The sequence below is a fragment of the Dreissena polymorpha genome, chromosome 4 (assembly GCF_020536995.1).
Source record: "Dreissena polymorpha isolate Duluth1 chromosome 4, UMN_Dpol_1.0, whole genome shotgun sequence".
Lineage (NCBI taxonomy): Eukaryota > Metazoa > Mollusca > Bivalvia > Myida > Dreissenidae > Dreissena > Dreissena polymorpha.
Genome location: NC_068358.1, coordinates 90,476,100 through 90,493,904, shown reverse-complemented (window position 1 = coordinate 90,493,904; position 17,805 = coordinate 90,476,100). Strand labels below are relative to the sequence as shown.

At 33.6% G+C, this 17,805-nt stretch overlaps 1 protein-coding gene across 1 annotated transcript; it reads left to right on the top strand.

The window, feature by feature from the left end:
• Positions 1–670: 670 nt before the first annotated feature.
• LOC127879995 (carbonic anhydrase-related protein 10-like) lies at positions 671–9,073 on the top strand. The gene is made up of 8 exons (XM_052427168.1): positions 671–848; positions 1,250–1,444; positions 1,692–1,787; positions 2,490–2,556; positions 5,454–5,608; positions 6,454–6,573; positions 8,024–8,063; positions 8,327–9,073. The coding sequence occupies exons 1-8, from the start codon at positions 720–722 to the stop codon at positions 8,353–8,355; spliced, it is 831 nt and encodes a 276-aa protein (XP_052283128.1). The 5' UTR covers positions 671–719; the 3' UTR covers positions 8,356–9,073.
• Positions 9,074–17,805: the final 8,732 nt, after the last annotated feature.

Sequence of the window (17,805 nt, the reverse complement as noted above, 5' to 3'; positions counted from 1 at the left end):
GTAACTCTGTTGGGACACGGCCTTTGTCTATGTTTGTAAGCTATGGGAAAGTCGTTGTGTTCAATAAGGTTATTACACAAAGGTGGAAATTGAACAAAAACAATGTACACAAATAGAAACGCATTAAAGTATATTAAAAACTAACGCTTTCTAGTGTCGTTTAAATTGTGTAACAGTGTCTTACAAGAACACGGCATTATATTAAACAATTTACTTTTGGGCTAAATTGATTCACCATGTATAAATGTATACTATATTTACAGTTTGATACTTTTTGATACCACCAATCTTTTCATTGAACTTTCCAAGGCGGTGATCCCAGATGCAATACGTGTATGTTTGTAGTTGGTGTTCTGTTATGAAAATAGTGGATTAAATAAATGAGTAAATAAATCTTTTGATAGCGTCTTCATTGGTTGCTAGATTGAAGTATTAGGTTTCTGACGACCTAACCACGTCATTTACTTGTGTTACTATGTATTAAGAAACGAATAGAAGTTTATTTTGCAGTTCATTTTTTAAGTGGCAAAGGTACTTATCTTATTAAGAGCGGCTCTGTGCAACAGCGTTGACTATTTCGAAGGGAATATCACTTTCACTGATATCTTATTACATATATTGATTCCTAATAAATTATCACAAATATGTTATTGCATTTTGCAGCTGATAGCACACTATGGTCGCTATGGTGGACCTACAATGGGATTTCGGGACCTAGCATGTGGGGTAAAATCAACCACGAGTGGTATATGTGCAGCAAAGGCAAGAACCAATCACCGATTGACATCGATCCAAATGACCTTCTGTTCGATCCAACGTTGAAACATATTGCGATTGAAGGAAAAACGGTAGGTGTGAAACATCGTAACAGACACATAATATATCGTAGCTTTATCGAATTCACTTTTAACAATTGTCAAATTAAACAATAGCATAGAAACGTATGCAGAAATCACATGGCGTTCTACCTTTTTTGCTATAAAATCTTAAGCCAAAGTTTAGTAGAACCAAATTAAACACATTTCTCTGAACATGTAACAATTTAGAAATTGTGTTTGTTTAACGATATTCAATTCCTAGCAATGTGCAATCTTAACAACTACAATTCAGTAACTTATTGTGAACGTTTATTGCAAATGAGTTTATGTTGTCAAACATTCATCTGCTTTGAATTTTTTTATTAACATTGGATATATTTAATTGAATCGAGAAATTATTTTTTAAATAGTCGTCCTCCTATTTTCCACAGATTACGGGGGTGGTCGTCAACACGGGCGTGGATCTGACAGTCGAGGTCAACAACACGGATGCATTTCCACCGCTGAATATAACGATGGGACCAGTGTCTTACACATACACTTTGGCTCAAATAAAATTGCATTTCGGTAGCTTGGATGGCTCTGGTTCAGAGCATACTGTAGCAGGAGAGTTCTTCGACGGGGAGGTAGGCTTTTGTATTATTTGAATGCGTATGTTTTAATAAGTTTGATGTCATTTGCAAACTAAGTATAGTTTACCAATAAAACGGTATTAAAAGAAACTTAAGTATGTGTTCATTACACAAATATTACATAATTCATTAAATACTTGTTCTTTCCTGTGTTTGTGTTTTGAAAAGAATGTTTACATGAATGATAAAAAGGTTTCTGTAATTATATACAAGTTGAATTGTTGGCATAAAACTGTTTCAGATGCATCTTATAGCCTACAACTCTGACGTTTACAACAATCTGACACATGCTCAAAATGCCCCAAGGGGTGTCGTCATATTAGCAGCGTTTCTGCAGGTAAATACAGTTTCTATTTTACTTTATGCTGCCTTAAAGTGTCACGTTCATAAGTCACAACGTTTATCTTACGAAAGGTCGACTGTAAAAGGGGTGAACGTCTACGATGCATTGATCAAACATACAAACATACAAAATGTAAGTTTGATATACATATATAAGGTACAAAAACAACAAAGTGTGCATCATCAGACTACCATTACAACAAATACATTGAAAAAGAGCGTCCCTGAAACAAGGATTGAGTTCACTTGCAGGTGCATTACATTTAACTGAAATCGTCAGTACACAATAATTAAAAATAAAATCGGAGATTCGTGTAAAAAACAATATGAACAATCATGTGTTGTGTTCGAAAAGTACAATACACATAAATAAGCTCAATTTACAGACACCGTTCCTGGTAAAGAATAGATTTATACACAACATGACCTTTTTATTGAACGTTCATTTGAACTCTTATGTCGACACACTCTTCCATCGATTCCTTTTTTAATTTGGCTTTTTTTTCTGTCAATAAACGGTGGATTTTATGTAACGGAATAAAAAGCGATTCAACAATGAAAATTCAACAGAATGAAAATTTACCGCCGCTTGTTCTTACAGTGTTAACTACATCGATATCTAGTTCTCGGTTAAACCCGACTACTATCGTTTTACTTTCACACTATGAATATGTACATGTGAATTGTTTTGTTTCAGACTGGTCGAATAAAGCATCCAGAATTTGAAATTTTGACAAATTTAAGTCAGTTAGTATTGTATCAAGGTAAGAGCAGTATTTTTGTCATCTCGCATTTCTTATACATGTACAACTTTAAAATGTCAAAGTTACCTTCGTGAGAATCATAATGACAATCGTGTCCATAATACCACTTAATGCTTGATGACATATCGGTGATATCTGTTTGGTCTTTATTACATTACATAAGTTTGGCTTGTACGGTCAGTGATCATAATTATAAACATATGCATGGTTATTTTGAAAGCTTTTATTTTATTTTGGAAGCCAACAGCTTTCATATGTATGTTTACATTAATCGAATATAGTTTTGGTGATTGCATAGTCTCTTAAAATCGCAATAATGAAATGTGTCTCGAATAGTTTCATGCGTAGAATTTCAAACTGAAAATGTCCTGGAAAAAACACACGCAGTCTGGCTTTTATCTAAATGTACTTCATCCTTCGTTTATGATTGGATTATAATTTTACACGTAAACACTGAGGGCAGAAGTACTCCGGACATTTCACGATTTTACTGTGCAAAAAGGCCATTTCCCCAAGCGAAGCATTCTTAGCATTTGAGTTTTAAATATGTCTAAAAGACCACTTGTTTCGACATCGTTTGACATTATAATTATCAAAAATGAACATTTTAAAAAGGCCTTTTTTGTTAAATTTCTACAACGATGTGTTTAAAATTTACGTTAAGAAATTAAGTTGCTATTGGCAAAATGATTGTTCTTAAAGTATGGAGAGCATGTTTTCGTAATGTGTATTTCCGGTTACTATACTGCGTATAATATTTCAAAAACGTATGTCGTAGTGCAAAACTGTATTTAGGCGTATTCCACGTGACTTTGTGTGAATGTGTAATTGTTAATAACCATTAAACTCGAAGGTTTTCTCGTTTAAATGCAAATAATTACAATTATTTATTTGGATGGACTTTACGTACACTTGAGAAACCAGTGAGGCTTTTTAATTAATCGGCAAAATAGCTTTCGGACATTTTATAGTCCGATGATAAAAACGCAAGACATCCAATGCTTGAAGAAGTGCAGAATTATTCCTGCCCTTATCCCATATTGCAAACAAAATGAATCAATAGTAAGGAACACATCAAATGTTGTACACAACAAACACGTACATACGAAAAAAGGGCTATGGCCTTGGATATTTATATTAAATACTTACAGCTTCTATGCCTTGCATAATACATAGTCCACGTGAGAACAAAATTGTTATTTGTTAGCGAAATGTATTTAGTAAGGAACACAGTATATACAATTACAATAAATATAAATGAGTCGATCTATTTAAGTCGTGGTCAAACGGTTCCGACATCAATAATGGTCATGCTATAAGACGATAAGGACACGTGTCAAAATAGCATGACCCTTTTACAGTATATAAGTAATAAATCATGTGTTATTTTCTGCTTTACTAACAATACCAATATTCTGAACTTCTTAACATGTAGGTGTTTTACCGAAGACAAAAGCGCGATAAAAGATGATGATTTGAAAACGTTAATATATATCCTATTTTTAATAGGATAATGATATACTGTTTTCTGTAGTCCCTAGAACATATTTTCAAAGCATACACGTATTTCAATATCAGTATTTACTGAATGGTTTGTCTAAATTACATATAATAAACGTCAACAATTTACAACCAAATATATGCAATATATCTTATCATACACGGATACAACCCTAATCACTAATCAAGTAAAAACATATCGATAGAAATATTTAAAACTGAAAAATATGATTGATTTTATATTTAGCCCGCAGTAAACAGTAACCTCCTCCTTTAGTTATGTAGGTCACACTACTTGATTATATGGGCAATACTATATTCACCTACTTTTTCAATCAGTAACGCAGAACGTTACAATACTATATCCAAATGGGATACAATTTTAGATCAATGCATCATTAGTTAGCTTCATATAACAATAGAGCTATTTCATTTTTGTCTTTACTTCAAAAAAGCTTTTTAGATTCATAACAGAAACATGTTCGTCGGCTTAATTGACATCAGTGATTGAGTCATTTTTAAATTAAACAACTTTTATCATAAAAAAAATACACTGACTGTTACCATCAGGATAACCTTTGACATTTCAACGTTTAAAGAAGTCAAAAACTAAATAAATAAGTGTTTGTAAGTATACTATTTCGCCACAAAACTATCCTGACACGTATGCCAAGAAGGTTGCTTGAAGTGAAATTGCTGTTTTTTACCGAAAAATTGTACTGAGTACGTTTAGAGGGGCCTTTTCACTTTTGGGTAAATTGACAAAATTGAAAAAAGTTGTTTCAGATTCGCAAATATTCGTTTTAGTTATGATATTTGTAAGGAAACCGTAATACTCAACATTTACCATGCTCTAAAATAGCCATTATATGCATCTTTTGACGATTTAAAAACCCGAAAATTATAAAGCGTTGCAACGCGAAACGAATTAATAATTTTGAGAGTCCTGTTGTTGTCGTTGTATTTTGTGAAACTACGAGGATTGCTTATATATAGTAAAAAATAAATCTGGCATTGTGTCCGGAAGGATGGCCGATTGGTCTAAGTGGTAGACGTTTTACTTCAGAATCCAGGGGTTAGTGGTTCGAGCCCTGCTGAGGGATACCTTTGGAAAAAAAATTGTATTCTTGATTTTTTTTACTGGAGCTTTTTATGTCCAATGTTTACATTTATCAATATAAAGCATTTAATGACAAACTTCAAAACATGCCAAAATCTGTGAAAAGGCCCTTTTAAAGAAGTGGTGGAAAGTACAATATGTACATTTTATGCGACTTTATTAGGAACAACACGTGAGTTCACATATTATCAATTATTGCAACGTCGTGTTTTGATGTCAGTTAGACATGATTTGTAAAAATTGAAGATCATTTGAGTTTATGTTTTATGTTTTTTAGGACAAAGGGCGCGATTGAAAGAGTTGAATCTCGCCTCGTTGCTTCCGAACATCGAATATTTTATGACGTATGAAGGATCGTTTACTCAACCGGGTTGCTATGAATCAGTTACTTGGATAGTATTTAATAGACCGATTAACGTTCATCAAAACCAAGTAAGAATGTATATTACTTGTACAATGTGATTGCATATTCTGCAAACAAATACAATACAATTTGTGAGATAGTTCATCGTTTAACTATTGGAACCGCTTGGCTATTTATTTCGCTACCATACATTTTCCCGCAAAATGTTTCTGGTGAGCCTTTCTGGTCTCTGGTCTTTTGCCAAGCCATCCATCGTTCGATGCGCCTCGACAGACAGCACTTTATATTATTCATCTGTTGTACAACAAATCCATTCGCTGTGTGCCACGTTGCATATAAACTATGTTAAAGTAAATGAAAATAACGTGAATCACTGTATATTGACACGCCATGAGCCGACAGTTTTTAAAATGTGGTAAAAAGTTTGTGAATTTTGTTTTTTTAATGTTAATATCAAATAAAAAACTGTACTATTTAACTAACTTTAGTTTATTATTATTATTATTATTGTTGTAAAACATTTATGCCTAGAGGAACGTTATTTGTTATGTATTATGGTTACACTTTAGAAAAAAATTTCATTGTACTGTGGGGGTAAAAATTATTGGTGTATATACATGTACTTGTTGGTTTCAGTAATTAGGCAAACAATCAACTATTATTATCATGCCAGAAAAAAGGTTTCGTTGTTAGTTGGTTGCATTATATAGTTGTTATCAACAAAATAAGTTCCCATACTCGCTAAATTATGTTTAAGTTATATATTTATTTTCAGTAATACAATAATTAGTCAGTAATACAAATTAAGCAAGCGCGTGCATATTGTTATTGTCACTGATATTAAAGTTATCTTTAACGAATGTTTATTAACAACACATGGTGAATAGCTATTAAGATGTTTTTATCATTTTAGATTGAAGCATTACGCAACCTTAGACAGAGGGATATAACATATCCACAGGCCTTCATGGCCGACAATAATAGACCGGTAATGCCTTCCAACAGACGACCTATTAGAACAAATATCAATTTTGTAAGTATAATATGCTTCATTCTTCATTCTAGCACTTCAGATAGAAAATAATTGCTGCCATGTTAATATGACTGCATGTTTATTATTATGAATGAATAGCTCGTATTAAGGGGATGATAAAGGATGAATTTATTACGGTTATGTGTAATATTTATTTTTTGTGATGTTATGGTCAATTTCTTGAATTTGTTTTACTACATAAGAAATCCAAGTACGGTTGTGTAGCCTGCATCACCAAATGCTCTAAACCAAAACTACGAATTATTCTCATGTTCTGATGCACTGCTTTTTAACTTCGAATTACCACATCGTAATTGCGCAACAACTCCGTTTTGCTACTGCGTAATTCTATTGCGTTAAAAACGAAAAAAACACATGCAAAATATAATTAAAAGTAATCCATCTGGCATATTGCAACAATCAGCGATATTTGACTTACTATCGGGTAAGCAGATGTCACAAACGGCATGCATGGTTTTGCAGTCTTATTAACCCATTTATGCCTAGCGTCTAGAAAAAAGGCCTTTGCAAACAGCCTAGACCAAGATGAGACGCCGCATCATGCGGCGTCTCATCAGAGTCTGCGCTGTTTGCTTAAATGAATTTCTGTAAGAAATAGTCTAAATATAGAAATAAATATACTAGACATCCCTAATTTTTGAAATAAATTGATCAAATTAAGAAGGATGGGAGAGTCCACTAGGAATAAATGGGTTAATAACGGACAGGGTAACGCCAGACCAGATCGCGCTGATGTGCATGCTTGTCTGAAACTAATCTGACCATCGAGGAAGGGCAGAGAAAGACCCATTAACGCATGTCGCGTGTCGTATAAAGTAGTTGAAATAGTTCATTTAATAACACACGCAATGTCAGCTATATTCTTCGCAACGCCATTGAAGCACTTGATATACACCATTCCTCGAGACAACTTTGCTTAAATAACTACAAATTTGGTAAATATTGTCTTAAAGGAAGTAAAAAGAAAAATAATTTTGCCACAATTAATATTTAAGTATATACGCGGCGCGTAATATGCGTGGATTCTTATCATCTATAATATAAACGTAAGCCGCGCGAGTTTCAAACGCTTTAGTTTTGATTTCGGTCTTGAAAGAAAAGAGGCTTCTCACAATTGTTGCACACATTACCAGGTGTACATGCCTAATGCTCAATATACAGTAATAAAAACCACTAAATTGCTTACACATTTGATTTTTTACAACATATAATCGGGTATTCAAATGTCTACATGAAATACTGCATGGTTGGGCGAAAACAAATGTGATAATGCCAGTCTCCCGACGCAATCGTAGATATACATATGAATACATATATATAGTATGTATTATTATCTGGTTCTTAATTGCAGAAATAAGGGATCCCAAAACAACATGTCTCATAAACACTGATGCCATCTTCCTATATGTTTTTTATATTATTTTTTTAGAAACGAGATTGCACCATGAAGCAAGATATGCACTATCAGCGTAAGTTGATATTTAGAGGTCAAGTATGTTATATTTGGTAAAATATTAAACTTCAATTCTTTGGTGAAGTTGTGTTACAACTTACAGTCACGTCTTTCTGTGTATTTTATTAAAATGTATTTCGTAAGGGACATATTAGTTTTAAATGTAAGCAGTGACCTTAGATTAAATATTTTATTGTCAACTTGTTTTTTTAAACTATGTAAAATCAAGCTAGTTAGCACAGCAGTCTTTCATTCACTCACAATATATATTGGTCTTAGTCAACAGACGACTTAGAGTCAAAAAATGATGAGTGAGGAACTCTAGCTGAAGACACGGTTTAACTTCACGAAGAATGTGACTACAAGCCTTGCAAGATGTGTTTGTTTTCAACGAAAAACAAGTGAATATGTTGTAATTTACTGATTGCTGCTGAAATGTATACATGGTTTTCAGCACAGCCTATGACATGCACAATTCCTGGTGTACGATTTTATTGTGAGGCAAATACAATCTAAGCTGCCTGAATTGGACAACACATTGTTAATGATCTGGATTTAGTAAAGTTTCTTTAATTATTTCGTTGCAATAAATGTTGTAAGACCGATTTGAAGTACTCAAACATGTGTGACTGATATGATATATCGGTGTTTTGAAATATGGACCCCGATGTAAGGACAAAAAAAAGAATCCAGTCCATACATCTAAAACTTATGTCAGTGTAATAGTTGTAGTGTTGTTTTTTAAATCAATTTTACAAACAATTTGTCGCATATGTATGCATTTGTTATAGTATTTGTTAACTGGTGCTATATATTGAGCATGTACATAAATAAATTATTTTACTACAATCCGTTTTTCAAAGGCACTTCTCGAGTCTAATGTAGTAATTGCAGTTTTACACAAACGCACATCTAACCCTACAGAAGAAAAACAGTCAAAATATATAGATACAAGAGGCCTTGTTTTGGCTAACAATGTGTGCAGAATAATTATGACTCCTCAAGTTTTTTAAATAAGAATGCCTACTATGTCCGTCTGTCCATAGATGCAAATTGGTACTACGAAAACTCCTACTTTTGTCAACTCGCAATTAAGTCAAATATTAACAGTGCCATGAATTGATGCTTATTATGTGCATGTATACATATATTACGTTAAAGATTGCGAACGTTATGACTCTTGATTAATTTATAATTTTTATACCATAACACTATATGTTGCATCGGTGTACTTGCTAAAAACTGTGTTATAACATGTTTAAAAAAACATAGTGAATAATACATTAAACTACACCGGCCTTTACATCTTTTAATTGACTTAGATGACTCTACCAACGTCACCAGCAGATCGATTGAAATAAGCTTTTCAACTTGATGCTATTCATGATCCAGCTCTGAACAAACGTGTTGCTTCCAAGAGATCAAACATATATATATAACGTGACTTTCACGCTTTTTTTTTAAAAGTAAAATGAGAGCCTCAATGATTGGATTGCTACTTATAATGCCCATGTACTATATCGTGTGAGATTAAATAATTGTCTATAAAGTCGAACGTTTCTATTGCATATTATTTGAGATTTTATATACATATTATTCACTTGTTTGTTTTTGCAAATCCACGAATCAATGAACGCAAAGTATAAAAGGACTGAGGTTGTCAAAATTTTAAAAATGAATTGTACAGTGTACATCGTTTCAATAACGTTCTGACTTTAAAGAGATAATTTGATACAATAAATGTATTATACACACTATATTTAGTCAGTATATATGTATTATAAGAGCATATAGTTGCAAAAGTTCATACGTTTCAATTTTGTTACATGATCAAGGGCAGCGATCTTTAAATCGATTATAGAAAAACAACAAGCCATGATGCCAGTCAAGCACCTCGGTTATTTGCATGTCTGGCAGTGCACACGCGTAATCCCACGGAGAACTCCCCCCCCCCCCCCCCACCAAAACTAAATTTTGCGAATGGGTCCACAGACTATGTACGAGACTAGAATGCATCGAAATTAACATATTGTATCGCTTGACGGACACCATATCCGCTAAACTATCGCTACCCTTCTAGGATTGTTGAAAGCTCCTTTACATTTTCAACAGCGTACCATTCATACCATAAACTTTATTGTTCGTCTGAAGTTTAGATATTCGTATCCAATGCTTCGTATGCAAGCATCTTTTTAATTCAACTGTTTAATGTACGTATGTATGGTTGGTGTACAACAAATAACTTGCATTCACGACATTTTTGGTTAGACTGAGAACATTTGGTTTATGTCAGTTGTCAAGGTCAGGTTATGCCTATCAGAAAAAACACCATAATAACGTATAGGTGAAAACAACACTTAATGAGTCTCGTTATCATCGACCAAGTCACAGTGAATGTCTAGTAAACTTATAAAACAGTATAAGATCTATTGATTTAAAATTATTGATTAAAAGTTACATAAATGTTTAAAATAGGTTCATAAAATCATAAATCGGGGACAACGTACTAAATTGGGAAACGGCAATTGAACGTGACTGTGAAAATATAAATCGGCAGTTGTTAAAGTTTTGATAACTTGACCTTAAAATTCATTTTTCATTCAAGTATATCGAAGACATGAAGCACTAAACTAATCAAATACTTATTAAGCATGAATCAACAACTAATTGTACTGGACATGTTGCGCAGTGTTGATGCCTGCACAAAGGGATTTTTTCAAAAATTTTCATTTCTGTGTGTTATTTTTCTTTCGACTTAAACACATAAATGTATCTTTTATGACTGATTAAAGAACCAATTTCAATTCCGTTCAGGTTTACACACACACCAGAGGTGAATTTAAAAATACGCCCAGTTCAGACGTTTTCTAAAATGTTAAAATAACATTTCTAAAAATGCCTTTTCAAGTAAAAATGTTCTGGGCCTTTGCTTTCAAATTGTCTACTGTACGACATGGACATTATATATGATCTACTTAGATCATAAGGTTTGTAATAATTTTTTGCGCTTGTTATATGCAGCGGGAACATTGACTGCACAAAACAAGTTCAAGGTCAAACAAATTAAAACTCACAGCAATAGTGTAATGTATGAAAAATGCTTTTATAGATGAAGTTTAAGCAGTTGATTACAAACTATTTAATTAAATTTAAGACATGCATCGACCTATATTTAAACGCTGAACGAATTTATTAACACGTGTATTGATCGTATGTTGTAATCAGAGTGCTGATTGGTACAAGTACAGAAATAACTGTTCAGTTAGCCACAAAACATGATAATCTCTATCAATCAGAATTTCCGCGCTGCAAATCACGGTTTTGAGAAGTTGGTTACTACGTAGCATCTGCCTTTTACAATATAAAATGTTTGCAGCTTTTGATGAACAATACAAATTTAAACTTGTGTGCGTATCTTCTTATGTGTATGGAACCGATCATTCATATCAAATTGGATTTAATTTATACTTCCTATTATCATTAATTATTTAAATTAACAATATTTGCATAAACTTGTCTGATTTAACTTAAATTTCATTTACTGTCGTTATTATTATTACTGACATGTTTAATGTCAAAATTTCCTGACAATATATTAGTCAACATGATTTTGTATAAAATCGCTTTGTTCAATGTAAAGACTTAAATAAGACTTACAAGGTTGTATGTTAGCTCCTGTATACGTATGAAGGAAATTACGTCACTACCGGTTCTTTAATTAAATACAATTCTTGTTTCAACTAGTTCGGTTGATATGCGAAAAGTCTCTGTACGCGTAGCCAATAACGATCTAACGAACACTACAAATGAATTGTCGGAAAACAGTACAAATGACGTTTTATGACTTCTCTTTCTTATGAAAGTCAATTAAAATCGCGTGAGAAGAAACATGTTACCGAATCTCAATGACAAATGATCATTAGCCCGTTTTTGTGATATGGTCAGTAAATCTGATACGTTCTTTGACTCAAAATATGTATAAAGCAAACGATAGCAGAGTGGTATTATTGTATTTTTTTAAAACTGCGATCGCATTTCAATTTTCAATCTATTTTTATGCATTCATTCATTCACTCACTCGTTCATTAATTTGTTAATGCATGTATGAACTCTTTAACTCATTCATTCGTTCATTCATTAATGCATTCATTTCTTCATTGATAAAGACCTAAACGGCGACCATCATCAAAACAAAGGCATTTACAGGGTTATTTATGTGAATTCGTGTGGCTAACTTACGGTACCTGCGTATGCACCTACATTTGTATGAATTTCTTCATGCTGAGACCACATCATTCGAATGGTTCTAGATTTTGAAGATAAATATTTTCTGATTATTACACGGTCGAATTTAAAACAATATGTTACAGAGAACGTAAGCTCACTATAACGAAAATGTTTACGGAATCGAAAATAGAACATACAACTAGCAGACAAACAAATCGATAACGCGGCAAAAAAAAATATATGCATGAAAACAATGCCGAGTGGACATACAAGTTAATATATTCGGCACAAATCTTGCAAAACATTTATGAAAGTCTTGCTAACGCAGCTTGATTGCGAATTACAGAAGCGCTACTTTGCATGATTGCTTCTGAATGTATTAAAAATCTATTGGGGCCGTCATTTAAACACTGGTTTACTTGTACATGTGTTTGGAAACTATCCCCTCTTTTCGGCCAAGAAAAGTTAAATATACAAACGTTTTATACTTTAGAAAGTATTATTTGTAAATGCAAGGCAATATATTCCTGCATGCATACATCGATGTTTGACCATCTTTATTTTCCATTAAACTATTTTTAATAATTGATAAAAACTCAAAATCACACTAGAGTATGTTAATTCCATCTGAGTGTATCTGTTGGCAACATATAAATTCGTTCCATCGTCCAAAGTAAGTACCTACAATTCAAGAACAAAGTGTATCATGATCTGTTTTTGCGCTCCGAAGTATTTCCAACTTTTCTTACAGTTTGCTTAGACAAAGATTTTTAAGGTAAGGCATAATAATGCCTTGAATTGTACTTACATTTTATTTAGATGCATTCAACATATAATAGACATTTATAAAACATGGATTGAACTGAAGTTGTTAATACCGAAGAATTATCGGCCTACTAGACATGAGTTATTTCCATAGTAAAGTGAAACATAATTCCTTAAAAGCTTTTTTCGACATGAACTTTTTACATTTGCTGCTTACCGATTACTGTTTCCTGTTTATACAATCGTTATGTTCTTAAAATTACCCGAGTGATATATTTATATTTCTTGTTTGTGTTTCTGTAATGAACGTGCTTTTAGGATAGGAATTGAAATATGATATCAAGTTAAATTCCCAATAGCAATTCAATTAGATACTCGCAATCATTTGTGAAACCTTCTAAGACATAGTATTAAATGCCCTCAACAAACTAAGTATGGGATAAAAACAAATATGTAGTTAGCTACATTTTGCGTACAAAAAATGAAGCAATTTTATCATCGAGCACTGACTTTATCATCGACATGCTGGATGAATCAAATCGAATGTCTGCAATAATGCTTCATTGTAAAGAAACGCTTAAGGAAGAAACCTTAATTTTCACATCCGATTTGTAGATTCATTATATCTGACCTGAGCTCGCTGGGATAACGATATGTTCGTCGTCTGTCTGTGTTTGCGTGTGTTTTTTCGTAGGTGCGTCCGTTATTTTACCTTCGCATGGCATCTCCTGCTGAAAGGCTGGGAAGATATCGACCAAACTTCATAGTCATGTTTATTGTATGGTCCTTAATGAAACTCGGTTGTTCCTGTATGAAAGCTTTTTAAATGGTTCCGGTTGGTTGATTGACTATGTCAGTGGCCAGTGGGGTTTTAAACTTGAACACAAATCGCAAAATGGTCCTCAACCAAGCTTGTTCAAATCATGAATTTGGTAAAAATTGGCCCCATCTCGAATTATTTTGCATATTTTGCGTAATATTTTGTAAGTGATATCTGATAGTGGTCTTCTACAAAGTTGTTTCAAATTATAACTCTATAGTCAAAATTGAACAAACCCCTGCGGTTTTTGTAAACTATTTAATATAAATGAACATAGCACAATATGTACAAATTATGCCCCCCAGTCGTCAAAAGTAGACCCAAGCCAGATATCTTGAAAATTATATCATTTAGCAACAGATTCACGGCTGATAATTCAAGGATTCTCGCGGTTCTCTAGTCGCCCACTTGTGTTTTTATTGAAGTCAAAAAATTCTTATTTCATGCTGTTAATTTAACCTGTCGTTTAATCTTAGAAAATATAAGTGTATATGTTGCCGAAATATTGTCTATCTGTAAGGTATTATTTCTTCTGTAGACCTACGAAGTTTTGCGCTCATTTATTACTATGCTTTAACGTGCGCAGAAACAGTTATTAGAGACAATCAGAATAACTCTCAGCGTTATAGTTACGTGTATTTACCGGCACTTTGTTTTGACAGGCACTGAAATAATGTCGATTGTAAGAAAGTCGTAAATAGCGTAAAAAATTTCGTATCGCCAGACACTCGTTATTTAGGTCATAAAGTCGAACATAGTTCGCTAAAAGCTCTCCAAGACGTGATTATTTTTATTGTGAATGTTTGTAATGAAATATGTTATGAGAGATTTAAGTCGGTCATGTTTACTTACAGATTATTTACTTAAAATTCCGGAGATGCAGTCAAATATCGATTTAATTTTCTTGTTATAAAACTAACTCGACCTCTGTTTAAAAGCTTCAGAGTCCAAATTGTTAAGTATTTAACAAATAGCACTAGTGAAAGAGCTGCTGTGATACGGTAAGTGGACTTTGTTTTGAACATATTCACATCGTAACAAAGCAAATCTACTGCTTCATCAGAAGAAGACTGATGTCTTATTCTATATCGTTGTGCTTACTTTTAAACAATTGAAAAAGCAGCAGACACAGATCAATAACACGCAGTTAAAACACAAACGAAATGATCCTAGTGTCGTGGCCTTAAAACCTTAAAATGCAGCTGATGTAAAGTGTCAAAACCCTTCATGGTCGATACGGGTCATCGAACAGTCTTCAAGGAGTACACATCTATGCCTTTTCGATTGGGTCCTCGCTTTAAAACGCGTCATCAAGATTGTTTCAATGGTGAACAATCGTTGACTAAATCGTTACCTTATTATCGCCAATGTCCATAGTTTTATAGCACAATCATAAACTTACGGTTTAAATTTTGGAAGATGCAGTCGTGCGGAGAAAATGAACCACGTACCAACTGCTACCCTAGCATAATTCGGTGACTAACTCAATGACAGAACTGAAATCGTTGTCTGCGCGTAACATGGGATTTTTGTCATTTACATCTTACATGAAAATGCATTATGTGCAAATAAGAAACAGTTAATAAATATTAAAACGACGACTAGGCTTCCCGTGCCAGAAAAGTGAGCCGATCTATAGGCTTTCCGTGCCACAACGAAAGCGAAAGTAGGCATTTTTTTAAGTAAAATTGATGAAAGTTACTATATAGCAAACAATGGACATAAAGATTTTATCATAAAGATGATATCAGTGACATTAGACATTTGACATATTACGGAAAAGCTATGTTAAGAAGTCATCAAAGTAGTTCACCACCCTCGTCATCATTCCATCTTCGATAGAGTTTGTGATAAGTGTTTGAATCTACGGAATACTGTGAATCTGTAGCTGGATATATGCTTCAACTCATGAGCCACCTTTTTTATGCACAAATGTGTATACGGGTTTTAATTTTAGATTTTCTAACCTGTTTTGTGAATTACGATCATCCATTTGTCTTGTTTGTGACAGAGAGGCAGCGAATAATGAACAGAGAGGCAGCATTTTGACAGAAAGGCCACCGATATGCATCTACACCGTGTATAATATTGTAATCACAGTTCCCTATTTTCATTGTGACAAGTTGCCTTCGCATAAAAGAGGACATATATTTAGTTTGAAGATATCTAGTTGTATTATGTCGCATAATTTATTTTGTATATTATACAATTTACAAATATTTTACTTTATAGATTAATTATAGGAAATATACTTGTATTGTGCTGTATTGTGCTGTTTTGTACTGTTTGGGCAATCGGTCACTTGCCTTAAATAAAGGGCCAACTAATTGTTTTTAATGAAAATTCAATACTGCTCCAGCAGCTGGAGTTTCACTTCTTTATATTGTACATTATACAACAAGACAAAATGTATAAAATAATACGCTTTATAAACAATAAGTAAAATAAAAAGAAGCCAAATAACTTAAACCACGATTATAAGAAGGCTTATACTTAATAGAACCTTCGATGTACAGAAAACCTATGAGGTTCGTTTAAGCCATCTTTGCCTTTCGGTGCCCTGTTAGCTTATTTTAGGCCCAAATCGGGATTTTGACCGGTCACCGAGCAAAGCACATATGGAGCAGTCATATGGGTCCTATATGGTTTCCATATGGGATGCAAATATACATTACGTGTTCAGATATCCAGCTATTTCTGATTAAAAACGAACAATAGAATTCCAACTTTCTAAAATGGCAACAGATTAGCCCCGTGGTGTCGCAGGCTGGAGTTATGACACTTATTTTGCAACGATTTTACAATCCCTAAATCGCTCGCCGTCTTTGCCTCGTTTCCTAACGGATTATGGAACTTCCACATCAATGTCCTACCAGGTTTTCGTAATTAATTTTATAAAACACTAAATTGCAAACATATACGTTAAGTAAATGTCTTCTTGACAAAAACGAAATTCCCAAGTAGTATTAAAAATTGGACAAATTAGCACACACACGCAGATAAACGGATGGGGGAAAAAGTTATTTTGTATATTATACAATTTAAAAGTATCTTACTTTATGCCTTGAATAGCAACCGCTTAGCCCCGTTGTGTCGCAGGCTGCAGTTATGACACTTAGTTCGCCCCGAATTTACCATCGCTATATACCTCGCTGTCTTTGGCTCGTTTCCTAACGGATTATTGAACATCCACATCCATGTCCTTCCAGGTTTTCGATATTAATTATATAGAACACTAAATTGCAAACATATCCGTGAAGTAAATGTCTTCTTGACAAAAACGAAATTCCCATGCAGTATTAAAAATTGGACTCATTAGTACACTCACGCGGATAAACGGATGGGGGAATTAGCCCCCGCCCCCAAACTGACCCCATAACTTATATCCTGAATATACGTATATGCTGTTCAATTGAAACTTTATTTTTAGTATATATTAACCACACATATGCGGTGCCCATAGTCTGATCAGTATTGCTAGTTCAATTCCAACGCCTAGACAATCTTTAGAGGTGGGGAGGAGAGATTTACACGTGCTTCCAGCTGATCCCTAATCGCATACGCGGACGAGTGGGTTGCCCATTATCTGATCATAAACCAAAAAAGGCATATGAACGGTCAATGGAGCTTTAAAGCACTAGGCGGCGGGGTATTGGGGACACATGGAGATTAAAGATTTTAAGTCGACACAAACAATCTCTTAATTGCTTTATATTGATCATGTACATGAATAAATTATTTTAGTACAATTCGTATTTCAAAAGCACTTCTCGGGTCTCATGTAGTAGTTGCAGTTTGATACAAATGTACATCTAACCCTACAGCCGATACACATCAGAACATAAAGATACATGAAGCCATGGGTTAGCTAACAATCAATGCAAAATATGACTCCTTAAAGTTTTTGTAAGTAAGAATTCCGTCTATCTTTCCATCTGTCTATAGA

Bases quoted from the DNA above. Each gene is read 5' to 3' on its own strand.
- LOC127879995 (XM_052427168.1), top strand. From the start codon at position 720: ATGTGGGGTAAAATCAACCACGAGTGGTATATGTGCAGCAAAGGCAAG. The intron at 1,445-1,691 runs GTAGGCTTTTGT...AAACTGTTTCAG, and splicing joins GAGAGTTCTTCGACGGGGAG to ATGCATCTTATAGCCTACAA. The intron at 6,574-8,023 runs GTAAGTATAATA...TTATTTTTTTAG, and splicing joins TTAGAACAAATATCAATTTT to AAACGAGATTGCACCATGAA.